Source organism: Amphiprion ocellaris, chromosome 2 (genome assembly GCF_022539595.1).
Source record: "Amphiprion ocellaris isolate individual 3 ecotype Okinawa chromosome 2, ASM2253959v1, whole genome shotgun sequence".
Taxonomy (NCBI): Eukaryota; Metazoa; Chordata; class Actinopteri; family Pomacentridae; genus Amphiprion; species Amphiprion ocellaris.
In genome coordinates this window covers 3,991,820-4,011,715 of record NC_072767.1, presented here as the reverse complement: position 1 = coordinate 4,011,715, position 19,896 = coordinate 3,991,820, and the positions used below count along the sequence as shown (strand labels likewise).

Genomic DNA, 19,896 nt, shown 5'->3' with positions numbered 1-19,896 from the left:
AATAGCTAGAGCTGGGATGGTGATGGAACGTGTACAGCTGGCACCCAGCAGACATCATCAGATGGAGACCACTTGAAAACGAAGCAGCCAGTCTGAATGACAGTAAGTGGAGGTTGAGTCACCACTGACAAGGATGAGAGGAGCTGGATATAAGTGGAAAGTTTATGCACTTAAGTGGGCCAGCTGCAGATTCATTTTCTGTTTCCATGTTACTTAAATGCGGCACGTATGGCAATAAGCATCATTGAATAGAAATAGAATTCCTTGATTCTGCACAGTGTAAAACAACACTGAGCAGCGTTATTTAAAAGAATTGTTCAAATACACAATATAGTACAGAATAACATGTCGAAGTGTAACCTATGAGAGCACTGATACAGCTTATTGTTGTGGTAATAGCTTATTTGGGGGTATGTAGATCACTATTAACCCTCGTTTCGTCCTTTTTGAAGTTTGAAAATGTGTCGGGGGGGAAATTATTTTCACAGTGAAACTTCTGATGTCCACATTTTCAACATTTTTGGGAAAACTTTGAACATTTTTTGGTGGAAAAAAAAGAAATGTTAAAAACGTTTCTTAAGAACATTGACAAAAAATCAACCAAAATCCAGCAAAATTCGCTGGATTTTGGTTGATTTTTTTTTGTGAATGTTCTTAAAGAAAATATTAGAAGTTTTACTGATATATATGTAATCATTTCAGATAGTTTTAGGACATTTTTGGAAGATTTTTAACCATTTTTTGAAAAATATTTACAAGAATTTTCTTGCCAAATTTGGGGCATTTTTTTCAATAAAACTTTTAAGTGGAACTTTGAAGGAATTATTGGAATTTTCTTCCTGAAGATTTTGCAAATTTTCAGAAATTTGGGGAATTCTTTTCTGAATATTTGGATTTTTTTCAGACAAGGAAACAATATTTTTTGGTGCCCATAACTGAAGACAACAGGAGGGTTAAAACAGCAGTGTAATTGATGTTGCACATTGCTGAACATTTACAAACATGTAAAGACTTACAGTAGAGTAAAATGTACATATAGTTGTATGTTAACATGTGTTTCGATACATTACAGGAGGGTTTGATGAAGAGAAAGTTCACTACTCAAATAATGAGCCTTTAGATCAGCAAGAATTCAGTTTATCTGCATTGCAGCTACAAATGTAGTGGCCTAAATAAATATTAGGTGTGTATTCATAGAAGACAAACACCCACAAATGTGTATTTGTACCTACTTGAGTTAATGATAAACTTTCTTATCTAATATCTGGAAAAATATTGCTAAACATATTTACATAACCTGAGAAATGCAGCACCTTTAAAGTAGAAAAGCAATACGATATATGGATAATAGATTACGGAAAATAGCTCTAGATAAGACCACAGTAGAAAAAAGTAGAAAAAGTAAGAAGTAATACTGACCATGATTCTAAGGTAGTAAAATAGTATCACACAAAATAATGAAATACTGCATTTAAAATGGAAATTTTGCACTTAAAAACTGAATTTTTTCATATTATGTTAATGAAATGTTGGACATGATATTGAAGCCAATATTACACAAACTACTGGAAAAAGTAATATTTCAAACGATATTTGTAATTTTTGTGTGTGATTGCTTTAAGTGATGGATTTTACAGTTTATTATCTTTTTATGGCAAAAGAATACACAGAAATACGTTCTTACCATGTATTATATCTTTCAGTGTTACTTATTTGTCACACTACAATCTCTGACTGCAGTTCAGTGTTTTTTGTTGTTTAACCCTCATGTCGTCCTGTGGGTCAAAATTGAAGTTTTAAAGTTTGAAAATGTGGGAAAAAAAATATATTTTCACAGTGAAACTTCTGATGTCCACATTTTCAACATTTTTGGGAAATCTTTGAACATTTTTTGGTGGAAAAAAAGAAATGTTAAAATCGTTTCTTAAGAACATTTACAAAAAAATCAACCAAAATCCAGCGAAATTCACTGGATTTTGGTAGATTTTTTTTGTGAATGTTCTTAAGAAAATATTAGAAGTTTTACTGATATATATGTAATCACTAGATATTTTTAGGATTTTTTGGAAGATTTGTATTCATTTTTTGAAAATGTTTACAAGAATTTTCTTGCCAAATTTGGAGGATTTTTAAAAAAAAATAAAGCTTTTGAGGGAAACTTTTAAGGAATTATTGGAATTTTTTTCCTAAAGGTTTTGCAAATTTTCAGATATTTGGGGAATTTTTTTGCTGATTTTTTGGATTTTTTTTCAGTCAAGGAAGCAATATTTTTTGGTGCCCATAAATGAAGACAACAGGAGGGTTAACTCCATCTCCCACAATCCTCGGCGGATGTGACGTATTCCTGCTACGTGTCCAGAAGTTGTGTTGTCAACATGGCGGCTCAGCAGGGAGATGTTGATGAACTGTTCGACGTTAAAAATGCTTATTACATCGGCAGTTACCAGCAGTGTATTAACGAGGCTCAGAAAGTGAAGGTAGGAAACAGACTTCTTAACACCCGAATGTGATTAAATGATGTTTTTCTCGCTAACGGCGGGAAACACGGCGTCTGACAGCAGCGATGCTAAATGTTTGAGCTAACTTTTCTCCTACTGATCTGATTCGGGTTTTCACTGTAACGTTTTGTGTTTGAAGCCGTCATCGCCAGAGAAGGAGACAGAGAGGGACATGTTTCTGTACAGAGCATACATCGCACAGGTAAGTCAAAGAACCATTTTGAAAAAATGTCTTGTCTTTAAGCTAAGCTGACTGCTAGCTAGCTGTAGCAGTGCTTTCATAAGTATCACAGTTAAACCTCTTTCAGACGTAAGACTCGTAAGATTGCTGCTTTATCAGTCTGTTAAAGTGACAGCATTCTGTCATTCAAACGTAGTTCGTAAATGTTCCTTCATTCAGACAAACCTACCACAGTAACGGATGGAGTGTCGGTACTCACGTGATATTTGTCATTCACGCGAGATTGGATAAAACATCCACTGATGGGTTTCTGCAGGACATTAAAAAGCATTAATAGTCATTAGATTGATTTTGTGAACAGTAAGGCCTTAAATGGCATTAAAAATCGTTAAATTTGATTCTCAGTGGCATTAAAAAATCTTTCAGCAGTTTTCAAGAAAACTATTTGACTATAATAATATGTAATTATAGACTGCGATTCGTCAGATTTGTGCATCTGCGTAAACATGCCGAAGCATTGCGATAACTGTTCCAGTCAGTTGGGTACAATTGCCAAAAACGGCATGCTTTTAAAGTGGCCGGCAGGCTGGACCAGGGAAATGGGCAAACGCAAATTCCAGCAAAAATGGCTAGAAAATGTGGATTTCAGAGAATGACTACAGCCTGTGGGTGGTCAGGGGTGGTTTCCAGATTCAGAAATAGTGAAATGTACGGACAGTTTTCATAGAAAAATCATCTTTTACAAAAAACAAACCTGTGTAATTTGTTGAGTTCACGGTCATGGCATTAAAATTTTAACAGTGTAGCATTAAAATGGCATTAAAAAGAATTAAATATGGCTGGCTGATTTCTGCAGAAACCCTGATTAGAATTAGAATGGCTTTATTGTCATCATACATGGCATGACGAAAATATAAATACTTCCGCTGGACGGTGCACAACAACAAGCAATAAGAGAGAAAATATCAACATTAAATAATATCAAATGTACATATATAACAAAACAATATTAAAAATGACAACATCTGCAGAGGAGGCCAGATATATACAATATGGGAGGTAAATGAAATGGAATAAAAACCAGTAAAATAGAATAAATATGTTAGGAAATTGCACGAAAGCACCAAAAAGTGACATTGTGAATTCAGGTAGACAGGTGTTTGGAGTTCAGGAGTCTGATGGACCATGGGTAGAAACTGTTCCTGAGCCTGTTTGTCCTGCATTTTGAGGATCTCAGTCTCTTCCCTGAAGGCAGCAGGCTGAACAGCTGCTGGCCAGGGTATGTGCTGTCTGCTCAGATCTTTTTCCTTCTACTGATGCAGTGGGAGGTCGCGATGTTCTCCAGAGGGGGCAGAGGGCAACCGATGATTTTCTCTGCTGTCTTGATAACCCTCTGCATAAAACATAACCAAGCACTAATAAACAAAAGACTGTATCTGGACTAATAGAAGCTTATCAAACTGGCAAAATAGCTATTGCAAAGTTTATTTATGATTTTTTAAAGATGAAAACTTCTATCCATGTGTGATAATAATCAAACTACTGCTTTACCAACAATAAAATAAAAATATCTCAACAGCTGTGATGCAGCTCAAAGCTGAAGATGACGGCTAAGGAGCTCTTGATTTACCTACAGCAGATTAACTGTCACAGCTCACCTGTCTGAGGTGCAGAAAAGTTGATAGTGTGAACTGCTGTTAGATCTTGAGTCGCCCAGTCTTCATGTCGGCAACAGTTTATAATTATAATTACTGTGCTGCTGTTTTATTGTTCAACATACACAAATGGATCTTGCTGCTCTCTGGTGCTGCAGGTATTTAATAAGCTCAGAGGAAAAACTCTAAAGCAACAAACTAAACTTCAGCTCTTGTTAAGCTCCTGTGTATTAAAAAAAAAGATTGCGTTCATTATTAGTGAATATCATTACTCTAAGTGATTTCTAGCTCTCTTTATTGCAGTAAAGTCCCATTATTTTGCACCATTCTTGTAACCTAATAATTCAAAATTGTTCATCAAAGTAAATGAGAAAGATTTTATGTGATTTTGGCAGAGGAACAGCTTCTTCTGCACTCTGGGATGTTTTTGAAGCAATATTGGTGCTCGGACATGGAAAAAGTCTTGCCTAAATCGCTTCAGCTTAAATTACCAATCTGTTAATGTGACTGGATGCAGTTCAGACTTGTAAAGTAGATTCCTGTCACAGCTTTACAGAAAAGTGAGCAGGGAACTCATTCAGACTTAAAGACGACACGTTCACTTGCTGTCAGATTACTGGAAAGCAGTGTAGGTCTGAGTGGGGCTTTACTTAGCACGTTCTGTTCCTGTTGTTGCAGAGGAAGTACGCTGTTGTCCTGGATGACATCAAGGCCAACTCTTCACCTGAGCTCCAGGCTGTAAGGATGTTTGCAGAGTATCTGTCCAACGACATAAAAAGGTAGGACCTTCCGCTTTTCATTTAGTATGGAGGGTACTTTCTGTCACTGTGCCCCATAAACAAGAGCTCAATACATTAATTCACATTTTTAGCATAATATTCTTTCTATTAGCCTCAATAGTAGATTAAGCACAAAGTATTACATGCAGTGACAAATGTGTGGCCCAAGATGCCATCTGTCTGAATATTTATTCACATTTTAACCCTCGTGTTGTCCTGTGGGTCAAAATTGAAGTTTTATAAAGTTTTAAAGTTTGAAAATGTGGAAAATATATATATATTTTCACAGTGAAACTTCTGATGTCCACATTTTCAACATTTTTGGGAAATCTTTGAACATTTTTGTTGGGAAAAAAGAAATGTTAAAAATGTTTCTTAAGAACATTCACAAAAAAAATCAACCAAAATCCAGTGAAATTTGCTTATTTTTGAAAATATTTACAAGATTTTTATTAAAAATAAATTTTTTAAGAGAAACTTTTAAAGAATTATTGGAATTTTCTTCCTGAAGGTTTTGCAAATTTTCAGAAACTTGGGGAATTTTTTTGCTGAATTTTTGGATTTTTTTCAGAAAAGGAAACAATATTTTTTGGTGCCCGTAAATGAAGACAACAGGAGGGTTAATGCAGCATTTTTGGCTGAACAGAGTCTTGGATAATTACATTGAGCTTGAGGTTCTCAATAGTCCACCAGAATCTAAATATCAACCCTGTTCTGATGAACTGATGTCCACACTAGTTTTCTATTTCCGTTTTTTGTTGTTTTTATACATGCAGCACAACTTGACAGATTAATACAGCTTATTGTCTAAGTAAGACTTCAAATTGTCTTGCAAAAGGAGACTAATTATTTCCCTGTTTAATGCAAAACTTGTAATTTGTGTTCATTTAAAAATATTTTACTGCTTTGCTAACTTTGGTGTCTGCCTTCCTCAGCTTGCAAAAGTGGTTCCTTTGTCTTTTAGCATCAGACTGGCACCACAGATGTTATTCATTATGCCTTTTGTGTATTTATGTGCATATATATGTGTGTGTGTGTGTGTGTGTGTGTGTGTGTGTGTGTGTGTGTGTGTGTGTGTGTGTGTGTGTGTGTGTGTGTGTGTGTGTGTGTGTGTGTGTGTGTGTGTGTGTGTGTGTGTGTATATATATACATACATATATACACATTTTCATATATTCATATTTCTTGTGGGTTTTATTCTTTATTCTTATTGTTTCGGTTTGGAACAGGTGCACAATGCATTTCACTGCACATTATACTATGTATAATTGTATTTGTGATAAATAAAGGTCTTGAATCTTGAACCTTTTCCTTCAGGGACACTATTGTTGCTGATTTGGACAAGAAGATGGCGAAGAGCGTCGATGCTGCCAACACCACCTTCCTGCTGATGGCCGCCTCCATCTACTACCGTGAGATGAACACTGATGCTGCTCTCAGGACTCTCCATCAAGGAGAAAGCCTGGAGTGGTAAGAAGGCATCAAAATACCAGTTTATAATTTATTTGTCAACTGTACAGAGGGAAATAATCACCACAAAAATGAAGCTGCTCCTGCTCAGTTCATGTTTGCATGATTACTGCGAGAGAGGAATGGATTTTTATTAAGAGAATATTGATTTTCACAAATAAACACAATTAGCTGATGAGGCTAATATGTGCCTGTGTGGACGAGATAAAGAGATTAGCTGCATTTGCGTACACAAATCATTAATGCTCTGTTTTGTTGGTGGTTTTGGTAAATTGAACAGAAACATTCATTTAAAATAAATCAACACCACAAAGTAAAGGGTTGTTTAGAGACTGTGGACTCCACAGCGTTGAGTACTTTAGTTTTATTTGTGAATTGAGGTGTTTTGTGGTACACGTGCTCCTCATCACTGTCTGATTGATGAGAGCTCAGCGTGAAACTGACCCCCGTCATTTGTTTATTCATCAGCATGGCCATGAGCATTCAGGTGCTTCTAAGTCTGGATCGTGTCGACCTGGCAAGGTATGGAGTTATTAAATGTCCTCATGCAAAAAACATAATGTACATGATTTGCATTCAGTTGGTATGTTAGCTTTTGTTGTTTCAAGACTCACGGAAACATCTATGTGCATTAATCATAAACTCCCCAAGCCTACTCTAACTATGGCTAATTTTGAACCTGTGTAGTATAAATTTTCGAAAGTTTGCACAGACAAAAACACACACTTTTTAAACTAATGCTTCTTTTTAACTCATTATATTTTTTCTGTGCATATGTTTTACCTTTTCATATATTTTTTTTCTAACTAATTTCAATCTATAACTCTTAGTTAGATCATTATTTAGACTAGTAGCATTGGTGTTCTGTGTGTCAAATGCTGCTTTTACGCTTAATTTCGTTTGTAAGGATCAGTAAAGTATATATTCTATTCATTCATTCTGTTTATAACGATGGCATTTTTTTTTCTTCGACAGGAAAGAGCTGAAGAAGATGCAGGAGCAGGATGAGGATGCCACTCTCACCCAGCTAGCCACAGCCTGGGTTAACATCGCAGTGGTGAGGAGAAAATCATTCATTTCTTGTTTGGAGTTTAATTATTTATTTGGTAAGTTCTGCAAAATATTAATGCCAAAATTTTAGAGTTTCATTTGTTTTTAAAACCTGTAAGTTACTGGTTTTTCACCCTTAAAAGCAGCCTTACCTGGAATTTTAAAGGTTAAATATCTCCAGAAGTGTAACTCCAGCAGCTGTGAAATGTGGCGAGGACACAGACATTAGCATATATATGTGGATGTATCCATATTTCCCTCTAAACATACAGTCTTTGTTTGACATTTCACCAGCGTTTGAGGCCTCTAACATCCATACAGTTTGATTTGTTTTCAAGTATGGCAAGCCCGTGTTCCAGTTTGTTGCTTTTAATTTACAAAAATGGTGCCGTGGACTCATTTGTACACTTCCAGAAACTTTCTGTACAACCCTTGTTTACACTCTTTCCTTTTTAAAGGGTCAGTAATTAGAAATTTGGCCCTATGCTGGAGGCATTCACCAATTCAGATCTGTTTGAAACAAATATTTCTGTGCTCTCACCAAATTTCTTGGCTGTAGCAGCTTCATTTCTGGAAATAATGAACCCTAATTATGGCCTTTTTTTATTACAAAAGGAAAATTTACCAGGTATGGAAACATAATATTCTCAAAATTCAACCAAACTGTTTTGTAGAACTTAGCTTTTTTTTTGCTAGAATTCAACAGACTTGTGGAAATTGATAGAATAGAATAGAATGGAATAAAATAGGTTACTGTTAATAATTATTGATTTCTTTAATAATTAGTTTTCTTTATTTATACGTATTATTAGTCAAGTCTTTTGTTTCTGTTGTGTTTTGCTATTTTTTTTTCTTTTGTATAAATTTAAACTGACATATTGGTGTATATTTATTCTAAATCATGTACACTGTTATTATTGTTATTATTATTGTCATTATTATTGTTTATAAATGTTAGTATTTTGAAGAAGCAGAATGAATAGATTTGCAAGAAGGGGTGGGATCAGATAAGCTTCGACTTCTTCCCGCTCCTTTTTGAGCAACTTATTCATTGTCTTTTGTTTTCTTTTTATGTTGAAATGTTCAAAGTTAACTTACAAAAACAAAAAAACAAACAAAAGAATAGAATAGAATGTATTATCTTTACTAGTCCCACAAGGGGAAATTTGCAAGTATACACGCTATATGTACAATATAAATAAGAACAACAGAAGAACACAAATTTCCGAATATTTACATGCATGAATTTTTCATGACTGTTGGTTAACTGTCATTATGAGAGTGTGTGTGGTCTGTTGGGAGCAGTGATCAATGGTGCAGCAGCGTATTTCCTGAATTCTGCCTGAAATGACACAGATTGACCGTTTTTCTAACATCACCAGAATATTGTATGTAGTCAGTTGAGGAATAAATGCTCAATCATGGGAACTTCGCCGACCCTTGGTGCATCTGTGTGCACACTAAGTACAATAAATCCCTCTTAATCACGTTGTAAACATTCAGGTTGGGTTTAATTAGTAGTATGTACAACAGCAAATCTTACCGTAATATAAATCTAAATTAACCGAAGCGTGACAGGCGGCAGATGGACTGTGTTCCATTTAGGTTGCTCATATTGCTGCAAGCTGGGTTTATTTGTGTGACACATCTCATACACAAAAGTCTAACAATCTCTACATATAGTTCATGGACCCGGACCCGAAATCTCCAGTATCGGTACCACTCAAGGTGACCAGTTGTTTTTGGTATTTTTAACTTGCTGTATGTCTGTAGTTTGCATTTTGATATGACAGCTGCTGCAGACTCTTAATAAATGTTACCACTGGTTTAATGGACACAATGAGAGAGTCTGAACTAAAAGTTCTAACAACACGACAGGATGGAATTTGACAGGATTTTTCCTCATTACGAAAAAATAAGAAACGCCACATGCTACACATCATCATCTGTGTTAATAACTTTACAGCACAGAACAATACTATAACAAACCTGAGACTGAGAAAGATTTCGTTGCTATGGCAACAAGATTGTCTCTGACAAAAACAAAACGACAAAAACAAGACAAAATAACAAAGCAAGAAACAAAATGACAATAAGACATAAAATGACAAAAACAAGACACAAAGCAACAAAAACAAGACACAAAACGACTGAAACAAGACACAAAATGACACAAGTGAGACACAAAATGACAAAAACAAGACATAAAATGACAAAAACGAGACACAAAATGACAGAAACGAGACACAAAACAACAAAAGCAAGACACAAAATGACAAAAACGAGACACAAAACAACAAAAACGAGACACAAAACAACAAAATAACAAAGCAAGAAACTAAATGACAAAAGCGAGACACAAAATGACAAAAGGAAGACACAAAATGACAAAAGCAAGACACAAAATGACAAAAACAAGACACAAAACGACTGAAGCAAGACACAAAATGACACAAGTGAGACGCAAAATGACAAAAACAAGACACACGGTGACAAAGCAAGACATAAAATGACAAAAACGAGACACAAAACGACAAAAGCAAGACACAAGACAACAAAAACAAGACATAAAATGACAAAAACAAATAAGCATGAAAAGAAAGTACAAACAAGAAATGCATTCATTTGGGTTTGATGTTTAATTTTTTTTTTAATATATATATATATACACACACACACACACACACACACACACACACACACACACACACACACACACACACACACACACACACACACACACACATATATGTTACCCGTTCTCAAACAGTTTTATTGGATTATTGACTTATATTAGATGTGATCTCTGCATACAGTGAGATAAATGAATTGTGCCATACAGTGGTTATGGTGAATGTTTCACTAATAAGTGATAAAGCTGCCAGTGTGTAAAGACTCTCACATCTTAATGTACTTACATTAACCCAGTGTACATTTTAGCACCACTTAGGTTTGGTCACCTGAGGTGGTTCCAGTATCTGGTCTGGTCCATGGACTAGTCATAAGGAGCAGTGTCATTCCAACACAATTACAAGTCACAGCCGGCTTTTGCCCTTATTATTGGCTCTTCAGAGTAATCGCTGACTCCGCTTGCTGTTTCAGGGTGGAGAGAAGCTGCAGGATGCCTACTACATTTTCCAGGAGATGTCTGACAAATACTCGTCCACGCTGCTGCTGCTGAACGGACAGGCGGCCTGTTACATGGCTCAGAACAAGTGGGAGGAGGCTGAAGGAGTGTTGCAGGAGGCGCTCGATAAGGTAGGAGGACGGTAGTCTGTTCTTTGTCTGTCCTGTTTTTGTCTCTTCACATCGACTGAACACGCTGTGATGCACAAAGATGCTCTGTTTGTTCACCTAAAGTCTTTAATGACTTGTTCCTTAAGCTGCTTTTAGATCCACATCCTTCATTGCGACATTTTTAATGAATACCTGCTGAAGACAGGAGTTGTAACAATAATACAGGGTTAAACCTCATCACTCTTTAAGATGTATTCAGAATGATTGAGTACATAACAATTAAACAGGGTTTTTAACTATAAATATTTATAAAATTGTGTAGTCTTGCCGTTACAGATGTTATACACACGTCAACAAAATTATTGGTACCCCTCGGTTAATGAAAGAAAAACCCACAATGGTCACAGAAATAATTTTAATCTGACAAAAGTAATCATAAATAAAAATTCTATGAAAAGTAACCAATGAAAATCAGACATTGCTTGTGAATCGTGGTTCAACAGAATTATTTTAAAAAATAAACTCATGAAACAGGCCTGGACAAAAATGATGGTTCCCTTAACTTAATATTTTGTTTCACAACCTTTTGAGGCAATCACTGCAATCAAACCATTTCTGTAAAATGTCACTAATTTAGTAAAGAAAAATAAGAAATGATTGAATAAGACATAAGCATTGTAAAAAATGAAAAAATCTTCTGCCTTCATGTTAGCAGCAGATGGCAGCATTTACTTCATAGCACTGGAAGTTTCTTGTACTTCATCTACAGCAGGTTTAAGTTTAACCAGCATGCACTATTAAAACACACTATCCAGCTAATTATTTAATTAATTGTGTTATTTTTTTCATTGTGTTAGGCATTTTCATTCTTCACACTGTTGATAAATATCACAGCTCTCTTTCTGAATCATCATATTTATCATTTTAACCCTCGTGTCGTCCTGCGGGCCAAATTAACCCGTTTAAAGTTTGAAAATGAGGAGAAAAAAACACATTTTCACAGTGAAAATTTCCACATTTTCAACTTTTTTGGGAAATTTGTGAAGTTTTTTTGGTGGAAAAAAAAAGTAAACAATAATATTTCTTTAACAACATTCAGAAAGAAATCAACCAAAATCCAGCGAATTCAGCGAAGTTTTACTGATATATGTGTAATCACTTTACATATTTCTAGGATTTTAAGATTTTTACTCATTTTCTGAAAATATTTACAAGAATTCTCTTTGCAAATTTGGGGGATTTTTTTAAAAAAATAAAACTTTTAAAGGAAACTTTTAAGGAATTATTGGAATTTTCTTCCTGAAGGTTTTGCAAATTTTTTAGAAATTTGGGGAATTTTTTTTCAGAATTTTTGGATTTTTGTCAGACAAGGAAACAATATTTTTTGGTGCCCATAAATGAAGACAACAGGAGGGTTAATTGTGTTATTTTTTTCTTTGTGTTGTGCATTTTCATTCTTCACACTGTTGATAAATATCACAGCTCTGTCTGAATCATCATATTTATCATTTTAAATTAATTTACACTGTGTTTGACACCTCCTGTCTATTATCCAGATAACTTTGATAACTCAGAAATCCTGTTTTAAAAGGTAGACCTTGGACTCTATGGCAGCTTGTGTGAGTCTCATCCTATGTAGCTCGGCGGTTAAACGTTTACAGAGCTGTGGCTACCCATTGCTCTCACTAAACAGACAGAACTTAACAGGAATGCGACGAGACTTTCACATGTTCTGTGCAGCTAAACCAGGCGAATTGTTTTATTTTTATTGTTATTAATGGCCTCAACAGACAGAAGCAATAAACTGGATCCCTGAAGCTTCCTGCAACACATAATTGTTTTCTGTACTTATGAAAAAGAAGAAATGGTGGTCGTTTAATTTAGTATTTGCTGTCGGGAAGACACGTGAATCACACTAAACACAAGAACAGAATAAAATAGAATCACTTTATCATTTTCAAGTTTTAGTAGAGGAATAAATGTCCATCTATGGAAACAGTGGAAATAGCTCATTCTTTTAAAGATAACTTATTTGGTGTAAAAAGGCCTGTAAAACTGATGTTACACCTCTGGATATAACTCATACACTACTGCAGTTATGTTAGCACATAAAGGAAAGTGGGAGTTTTCATGGAAAACGTGAAATTGTCTGGGTGACCCCAAACATCTGAACAGTAGTGTAGGTTAACATTAACTAATTTATGAGCAACTTTAACAAATATAGAGCAACTTAAGCATATATAGAGCAACTTTAACTCCTATAGAGCCACTTTAACTCATTTTTGAGCAACTTTAAGCAATATGGAGCAACTTCAACTAATATAGAGTAACTTTAACAAATATTGAGCAACTTTAGCTAATATAGAGCAACTTTAATTAATATAGAGCAACTTTAACTAATATGGAGCAACTTTAAAGAATATAGAGCAACTTTAACTAATATGGAGCAACTTTAAAGAATTTAGAGTAACTTTAACAAATTTAGAGCAACTTTAACTAACGTAGAGCAACCTTAACTAATATAGACCAACTTTAATTCATGTATACTACCGTTCAAAAGTTAGAGGCCTGTTTAAAAAGCTGCATTTAACCCTTTTTTGGGGCTTTTTAGCCACAGTAGCAGAGATTTGAGAGTTCTTTCACTAAAATCAGCTGCCAGATGTAGCTGGAAGTTAAAGTTGATCGTAGTTATTGGACTGTTGATGAGTTTGTTGAAGATTTTGTGGATTAATTAGTGGCAGTCAATTTACCTCCATGCTGCATTTTTTTCTATGTTTCCATAGAAACAAAGGTACAAAAAATTGACTGCATCATCCAAAGAAAATACATTTACATTTTCATGGAAAACATGAAATTTTCTGGGTGACCCCAAACTTTTGAACGGTAGCGTAGATGATAAAATATGGCTTAAAGTAGTGCAGATTAAACACAAGTTGGTGTCTTTCACCGTCTAGTTTCTACTTTTGAGACTCTGCCACTCACTCTGTATCTTTGTGTCATCTTATCAGGACAGCAGCCACCCTGAGACGCTGATCAACCTCATCGTGCTGACCCAGCACCTGGGCAAAGCTCCCGAGGTGAGACTTTGGACCGACAGCCGTTAATGACAGCACCGTTGTTGTAACAGCTTCAGTTTAGCTCCTTCCTACAGACAAACTAGTCAAGGAGGACTCCAAGCAGCTTCTATTCAGCAACGCTTTCTGCTTGGAAATCTGCAATTTTAGGTTTGTTTTTTGTTTAAATCAGGAAAATGAACTCCAGCATCTTCTATCGCAGATCTACTGGTTTAGTGATGTGAGTGCGAGTTACACAACCTGAATCTCAGAGTTCATGAGATAAAGACTCAATTATCTCCGGTGCATTCGATGGACTTGATAGCGGTGCGCTAGAATGCTGACCACTCAATCGGAGTCGTCATTAACAAGGTCCCGCCTGTGATAACCGCTGATTAGCTCGTCACACTCAAGGTTAACAGGAATGGTGTGGATGTTTCTTTGAAAACTGGCTGAAAATCAGGAATGTCACCGTGACTTAAAGAGCACATTTAAAACAGCAGTGCATTCCAGGAGAGAAATAAGATTATGAACTGACCAAAAACAAGTGTAAAGATTGAGGTTAAAACCCCACATTGTTATTGATGATGTGAATTTCCCTTAGAAATGTAAATGTTAAGGATTAAAACCATTCAAAAGTTATATAAAATAGAGCTTTACTTGACTAAAATGAACATTACGACTTAGACCTGACAGTGTTTTTAGTTATGGAAATTACCCTATCTTCTTTAAAAGTTAAAGCTAAAGCACTACAGTATTTATTATGGAGATGACCTGATTAATTTAAATATTCAGACAGATATATCACAGTATTACTAATTATGGAGATTAACCTGACTAATCTAAATATTAGGACTAAGACACTACAGTATTAGTATTTATGGAGATTAATCTGACAAACTTAAATATAAAGGCTATAACACTGCAGTATTAATGATTATAGGGATCAACCATGCTAATTTAAATATTCTGCCTAAGACACTAGCATAGTATCAATTATGGAGATTATCCTTACTAATTTAAATATTAAGGCTAAGGCACTATACTATTATAAATTATAGAGATTAACCTGATGAATTTAGATGTTAAGGCTAAGACACTACCTTATTAATTATGGAAAATAACATGACAATAATTAATATTAAGGCTGAGACACCTCTTAATAATAACTATGGAGATTAGCCTAACTAATTAAAATATTTAGGCTATGACACTACTGTATGATCAACTATGAAGGTTACACTAACTAATTTAAATATCAAGGCTAAGACTCTACCATATTAATTATGGAGATTACCCTTGCTAATATAATTGTTAAGGCTAAGATCCTACAGTATATGTGGAGATTAACCTAACTGTAATTAACATTAAGGCTAAGACACCCTCTAATAATAACTGTGGAGATTAGCCTAACTAATTGAAATATTCAGGCTATGACGCTACTGTATTCTCAATTATGAAAACTACGTTAACTAATTTAAATAGTAAGGTTAAGATGGTACAGTATTGGTATGTATGGAGATTAACCCTACTAAGTTAAATATTAAGGCTAAGACCCTACAGTATTTGTGGTGATTAACCTGACTACGATTAACATTAAGGCTAAAACAACCCCTAATATTAACTATGGAGATTAACCTAACTAATTGAAATATTAAGGCTAAGATTGTACAGTATTAGTATGTATGGAGATTAACCTGAATAATATTAATATTAAGGCTAAGACCCTACAGTATTAATAACTGTGGAGATTAACCTGAGTATAATTAACATTAAGACTAAGACACCCCCTAATAATAACTGTGGAGATTAGCCTAATTGAAGGCTAAGACCCTACATTGTTAGTATTTAAGGAGCCTAACCTGACAAATTTAGATGATAAGGCTAAGACCCTAACATATTAATTATTAACTTAACCCTAGTAATTTACATATTAAGGCTATGACCCTTCAGTTTTAATAATTGTGGACTTTAAGCTGACCATAATTGACATTAAGGCTAAGACACCACTCTAATATTAATTATAGAGATTAAGCTAACTCATTTAAATATTCAGGCTAGGACCCTACAGTATTAATAATTAAGGAGATTGTGCTAACTAGTTAAAATATTAAGGCTAGGACACTACAGTATTATTAATTATTAGATTAACCTGATGAATTGAGGTCTAAAGTTGTGACCCTAAAAAATACTCATGAATATCCAACAAATCTAAGGATTCTCTGCATTCTCTATGAGCAAGCTTTCTTTTTCTGTGTATTATTTTGTGGGAAAAGAGATAAACCATTGAAAAGACCTCTATTTATACCATTTGTTTGTCTAAATTAAGCCGAGCAAAGTTCAAGTCAGTGCGATCCTGACAGTGACATAAGTTGTAGATGGAATTTGTTTTGGATCCCCTTTTGTGCTCATTATTACCCAAACCTGGTATTAAAATTTCACCAGAAGGAAGCAATTTGAGCGCTTCAAAAAACTGTTTTGAGTAACGTTATTCAAAGCATTCCTGGAAGTTATGCAACCTGTAGCTGTAGTAGTAGAAGTCTTCTGTCTCTAACATTAAACAACCATGACAAATTTAGCAACAACAGAAGTATTAGAAGAAATGCGTTGTGTAATATTAGTGAGAATTTGACAAAAGACAGTTTAGTTGTGGTTTGGTCATACTTCATTGGCAGTGGATGTCAACATATGCAAACAATCTCACAACTGTTGTCAGGTTTTGAGTTAAATGTGGCTAAATTCTGATTATTGCGCAGTTTTGTCCTTTTCTAACTTAGCTAAACATGCTTTAAGCTGCTCAGAACACAGATAACACTAGAGCTGAAATCTCACGTGATTGTTTAATCAGAATACTGTGTTCAGGCCCTGGAAAACATGTTTGTTTTTATTTGTTGACAAACCTTAATAACCTTTACTCGGAAAGCCTGTTTTTCAGCTCTTTCAGAAGGTTTTTTTTGGCCCGTTTACTGTCAGTTTTTTAAAACTTTTGCGTCATCTGTTTGTCCTCAGGTAACCAACCGGTATCTGTCCCAGCTGAAAGATGCACACCGAGCTCACCCCTTCCTCAAGGACTATTTAGCAAAGGTAACCCTCCTTCCACTCACAGCTGCTGACCATCCTTCTTAACTTCACTCTGTTATAGTTTAATCACCTGGCCCGGGTGTTATGGTGGTTTGGCAGCAGGTGTCCTTGGAACGAACCCGATGAGAGCATTAAACTCTGAATCTTTAGCCTTTGTCACACTCTGTGGTGTAATTACACAACAGTGCAGATGTACATAAACACTAAAACTGGGTTACACGCTGACCAAACAAAGCATGCGATGCACAGCTGTTTCCACGGTCAGATTTTTTTGTTTTCTTTAACCGCTTCTTCTGCTCTTTTGTTTCCCTGCAGGAGAACGAGTTCGACAGACTAGCGATGCAGTACGCTCCCAGCGCTACGGCGTGAAACATCTCCTTTTACTGAGTTCGACGCCATGAAAACAACTCGACATCTCTCTTACATACATGTACACTGAACAGAAATGTAAACGCAGCATGTAGTGTTTAATTAAAATCTGTGAATTCTTTTTAACATAGAGGAAAAGGCATTTGTTGTCCCAAAACATGGAGTCTCTACAACAGAAGGAAACAACCAAGCACATTGAAATACAAACCAGATTTCTCACATTTTCCACGCAGATTAAATGACAAACAATGTCCTGCTCATCCTGAAGGACTGGGTGAAGTTGGTGGACTTTTTTGAGCTGTTGTCAGACATCCACAGCATCATGTGGCAGATTTTCTGTCACACCGAGCTGTCCGAATCAAACAAATGCTGGGTTTCTGGTCATTCAGGTGCTTTTTTTGCAGCCCTAACCGTCATTTTTCTCCTGTCATGTGTGGCGTCGCATCATTTGAATAAAGCTGCATTATGAGGTGGCCTTTTTATAGCAGCGTCTGTGAGCTTCTCAGGCTATCTGATCTATGTTTTTTTTTTTTTTAAGCCACCAGTGTGTGGTTTAACTCTGAATTTGTCACCAGTTGAACAGCTTGAAAACTTTCTGTGCACAATTGGCTAAATTTGTACCATTCTCATGCTGCGTTTATATTTCCGTCCACTGTGTGTTTTCATATTTTTACTTGGCCGCTTTATTTAAATCACACGTGAGGTCATAATTTCCCTTGGAGGGTGTCCAATCTTTAGAAATTTATATTTCTCCCACCATATCCACATGTAATGCAAACATTCCTTTGAAATGATAATAAATGTTTAACAGCTGAGTTGTGTTTGCTGTGTGAATCTTTGTTTAAGGTTGGTATACATGCAGGTTTAGGAGAGAATTTTAAAATGAAGCAAAGTCAAATCAAATTAATTTATGTTGCACAGAGTTGAAAAATGTCCTGCACATGTTGTCAGTCATGTAGCAACAAAAATTCTGTGCAAACAACAAGACAGAATAAAACTTGTATTTACCAGGTAGCCAGTGCAGGATGCAGGTATATTATCTTTTTTTTTTTCTTTTTTTTTGTGCCAGTTAAATGTGTTGGAGCAGCAAGACAAACAAGAAACAAATGGAGCAAATCTAAAGAATTTTAAGTAGTACACATATTTGCAGTGTGCAGGAATGTGCACATTTAAATACTATAAGGTGCAAACAGCTTGAAGAGGATAAATAATATTCTTATTTTAAAAATTCTGTGCAAACAATGACAGGATAAGACTTATATAAAAAACTCAATTTATTAAACAAAATGGTACAAAATACTCAAACAAAACATAAATATGATTAATTTCTAAAACTGAAATAAATATTAACCCTTGTGTCGTCCTGTGGGTCAAAATTGTTTTAAAGTTTGAAAATGTGGAAAAAAAATATTTTCACAGTGAAACTTCTGATGTCCACATTTTCAACATTTTTGGGAAATCTTTGAACATTTTTTGATGAAAAAAATGTTTAAAATGTTTTTTAAGAACATTCACAAAAAAATCAACATTTTTAGGATTTTTTTTGGAAGATTTTTACTCATTTTTTGAAAATATTTACAAGAATTGTCTTGCCAAATTTGGGGGATTTAAAAAAAAAAAAACTTAAGGGAAACTTTTAAGGGATTATTGGAGTTTTCTTTCTGAAGGTTTTGCAAATTTTCAGAAGTTTGGGGAATTTTTTTGCTGAAATTTTGGATTCTTTTCAGACAAGGAAACAATATTTTATGGTGCCCGTAAATGGAGACAACAGGAGGGTTAAATTTAAAGAGCAGGATCTTTTCTGTTGTTTGTTTGTTTCTTGACAATGTCATTAGAGGAAGAACATTTCTGTGTTTAACAGGTAGTCAGTCCAGGGATGCAGATAAAGGTTTATTGTTTATTTTTCTTTATTATTATTATTTTTCTTTTCTTTTTTTTGGTGCCAGTTAAAATTTTAAGTAATAAAAAGAAATATTGCAACATCATGCAAATATTTCTTTTTATTACTTAAAATTCTTAAAATTTTACTGGCACCAAAAAAAAAAAAAAAAAAAAAAAATGCAAGAATGTGAAAACTTTAATACTATCAACAACTAAAGATGTGCAGAGGATAAATAATACTCTTATTTTTAAAAAAAAACTGTGCCAATATTGACACGATAAAATGTGTAAAAATCTATTTATTGAACAAAATAAAATGATATAAAATTATCAATAATATTAATTTCTAATATTAAATATAAACCAAAGCCGGAAACCACTGAAAACAGAAACGTCTTGTTTGTTTTTTCTGGAAAATGTAATTAAAGGAAGAACATTTGATTAAAAATGGACAGATGCATTGCTTTATTGATAAATAAAAATAAAAATAAAATGAATTCTGTATTTAACAGGTTGTCGGTGCAGGGATGCAGAGTTTTGGTTCCAATTAAAAGCAGAAAATAATAAAGTACTAAAAATAAATATTTGCATATTATCGTGTGCAGGATTGTGCAAACTCAAATACTACATGGTGTAAACAAC

The 19,896-nt window shown here is 34.7% G+C and overlaps 1 protein-coding gene across 1 annotated transcript; it reads left to right on the top strand.

Moving 5' to 3' along the window:
- The first annotated feature begins 2,332 nt into the window (after positions 1-2,332).
- Positions 2,333-18,188, top strand: cope (COPI coat complex subunit epsilon). The gene is made up of 10 exons (XM_055005698.1): positions 2,333-2,477; positions 2,638-2,700; positions 5,013-5,113; positions 6,431-6,583; positions 7,052-7,105; positions 7,559-7,640; positions 10,736-10,891; positions 13,879-13,947; positions 16,933-17,007; positions 17,320-18,188. Exons 1-10 carry the CDS (start codon positions 2,376-2,378, stop codon positions 17,371-17,373), a joined length of 909 nt encoding a protein of 302 aa, XP_054861673.1. The 5' UTR covers positions 2,333-2,375; the 3' UTR covers positions 17,374-18,188.
- Positions 18,189-19,896: the final 1,708 nt, after the last annotated feature.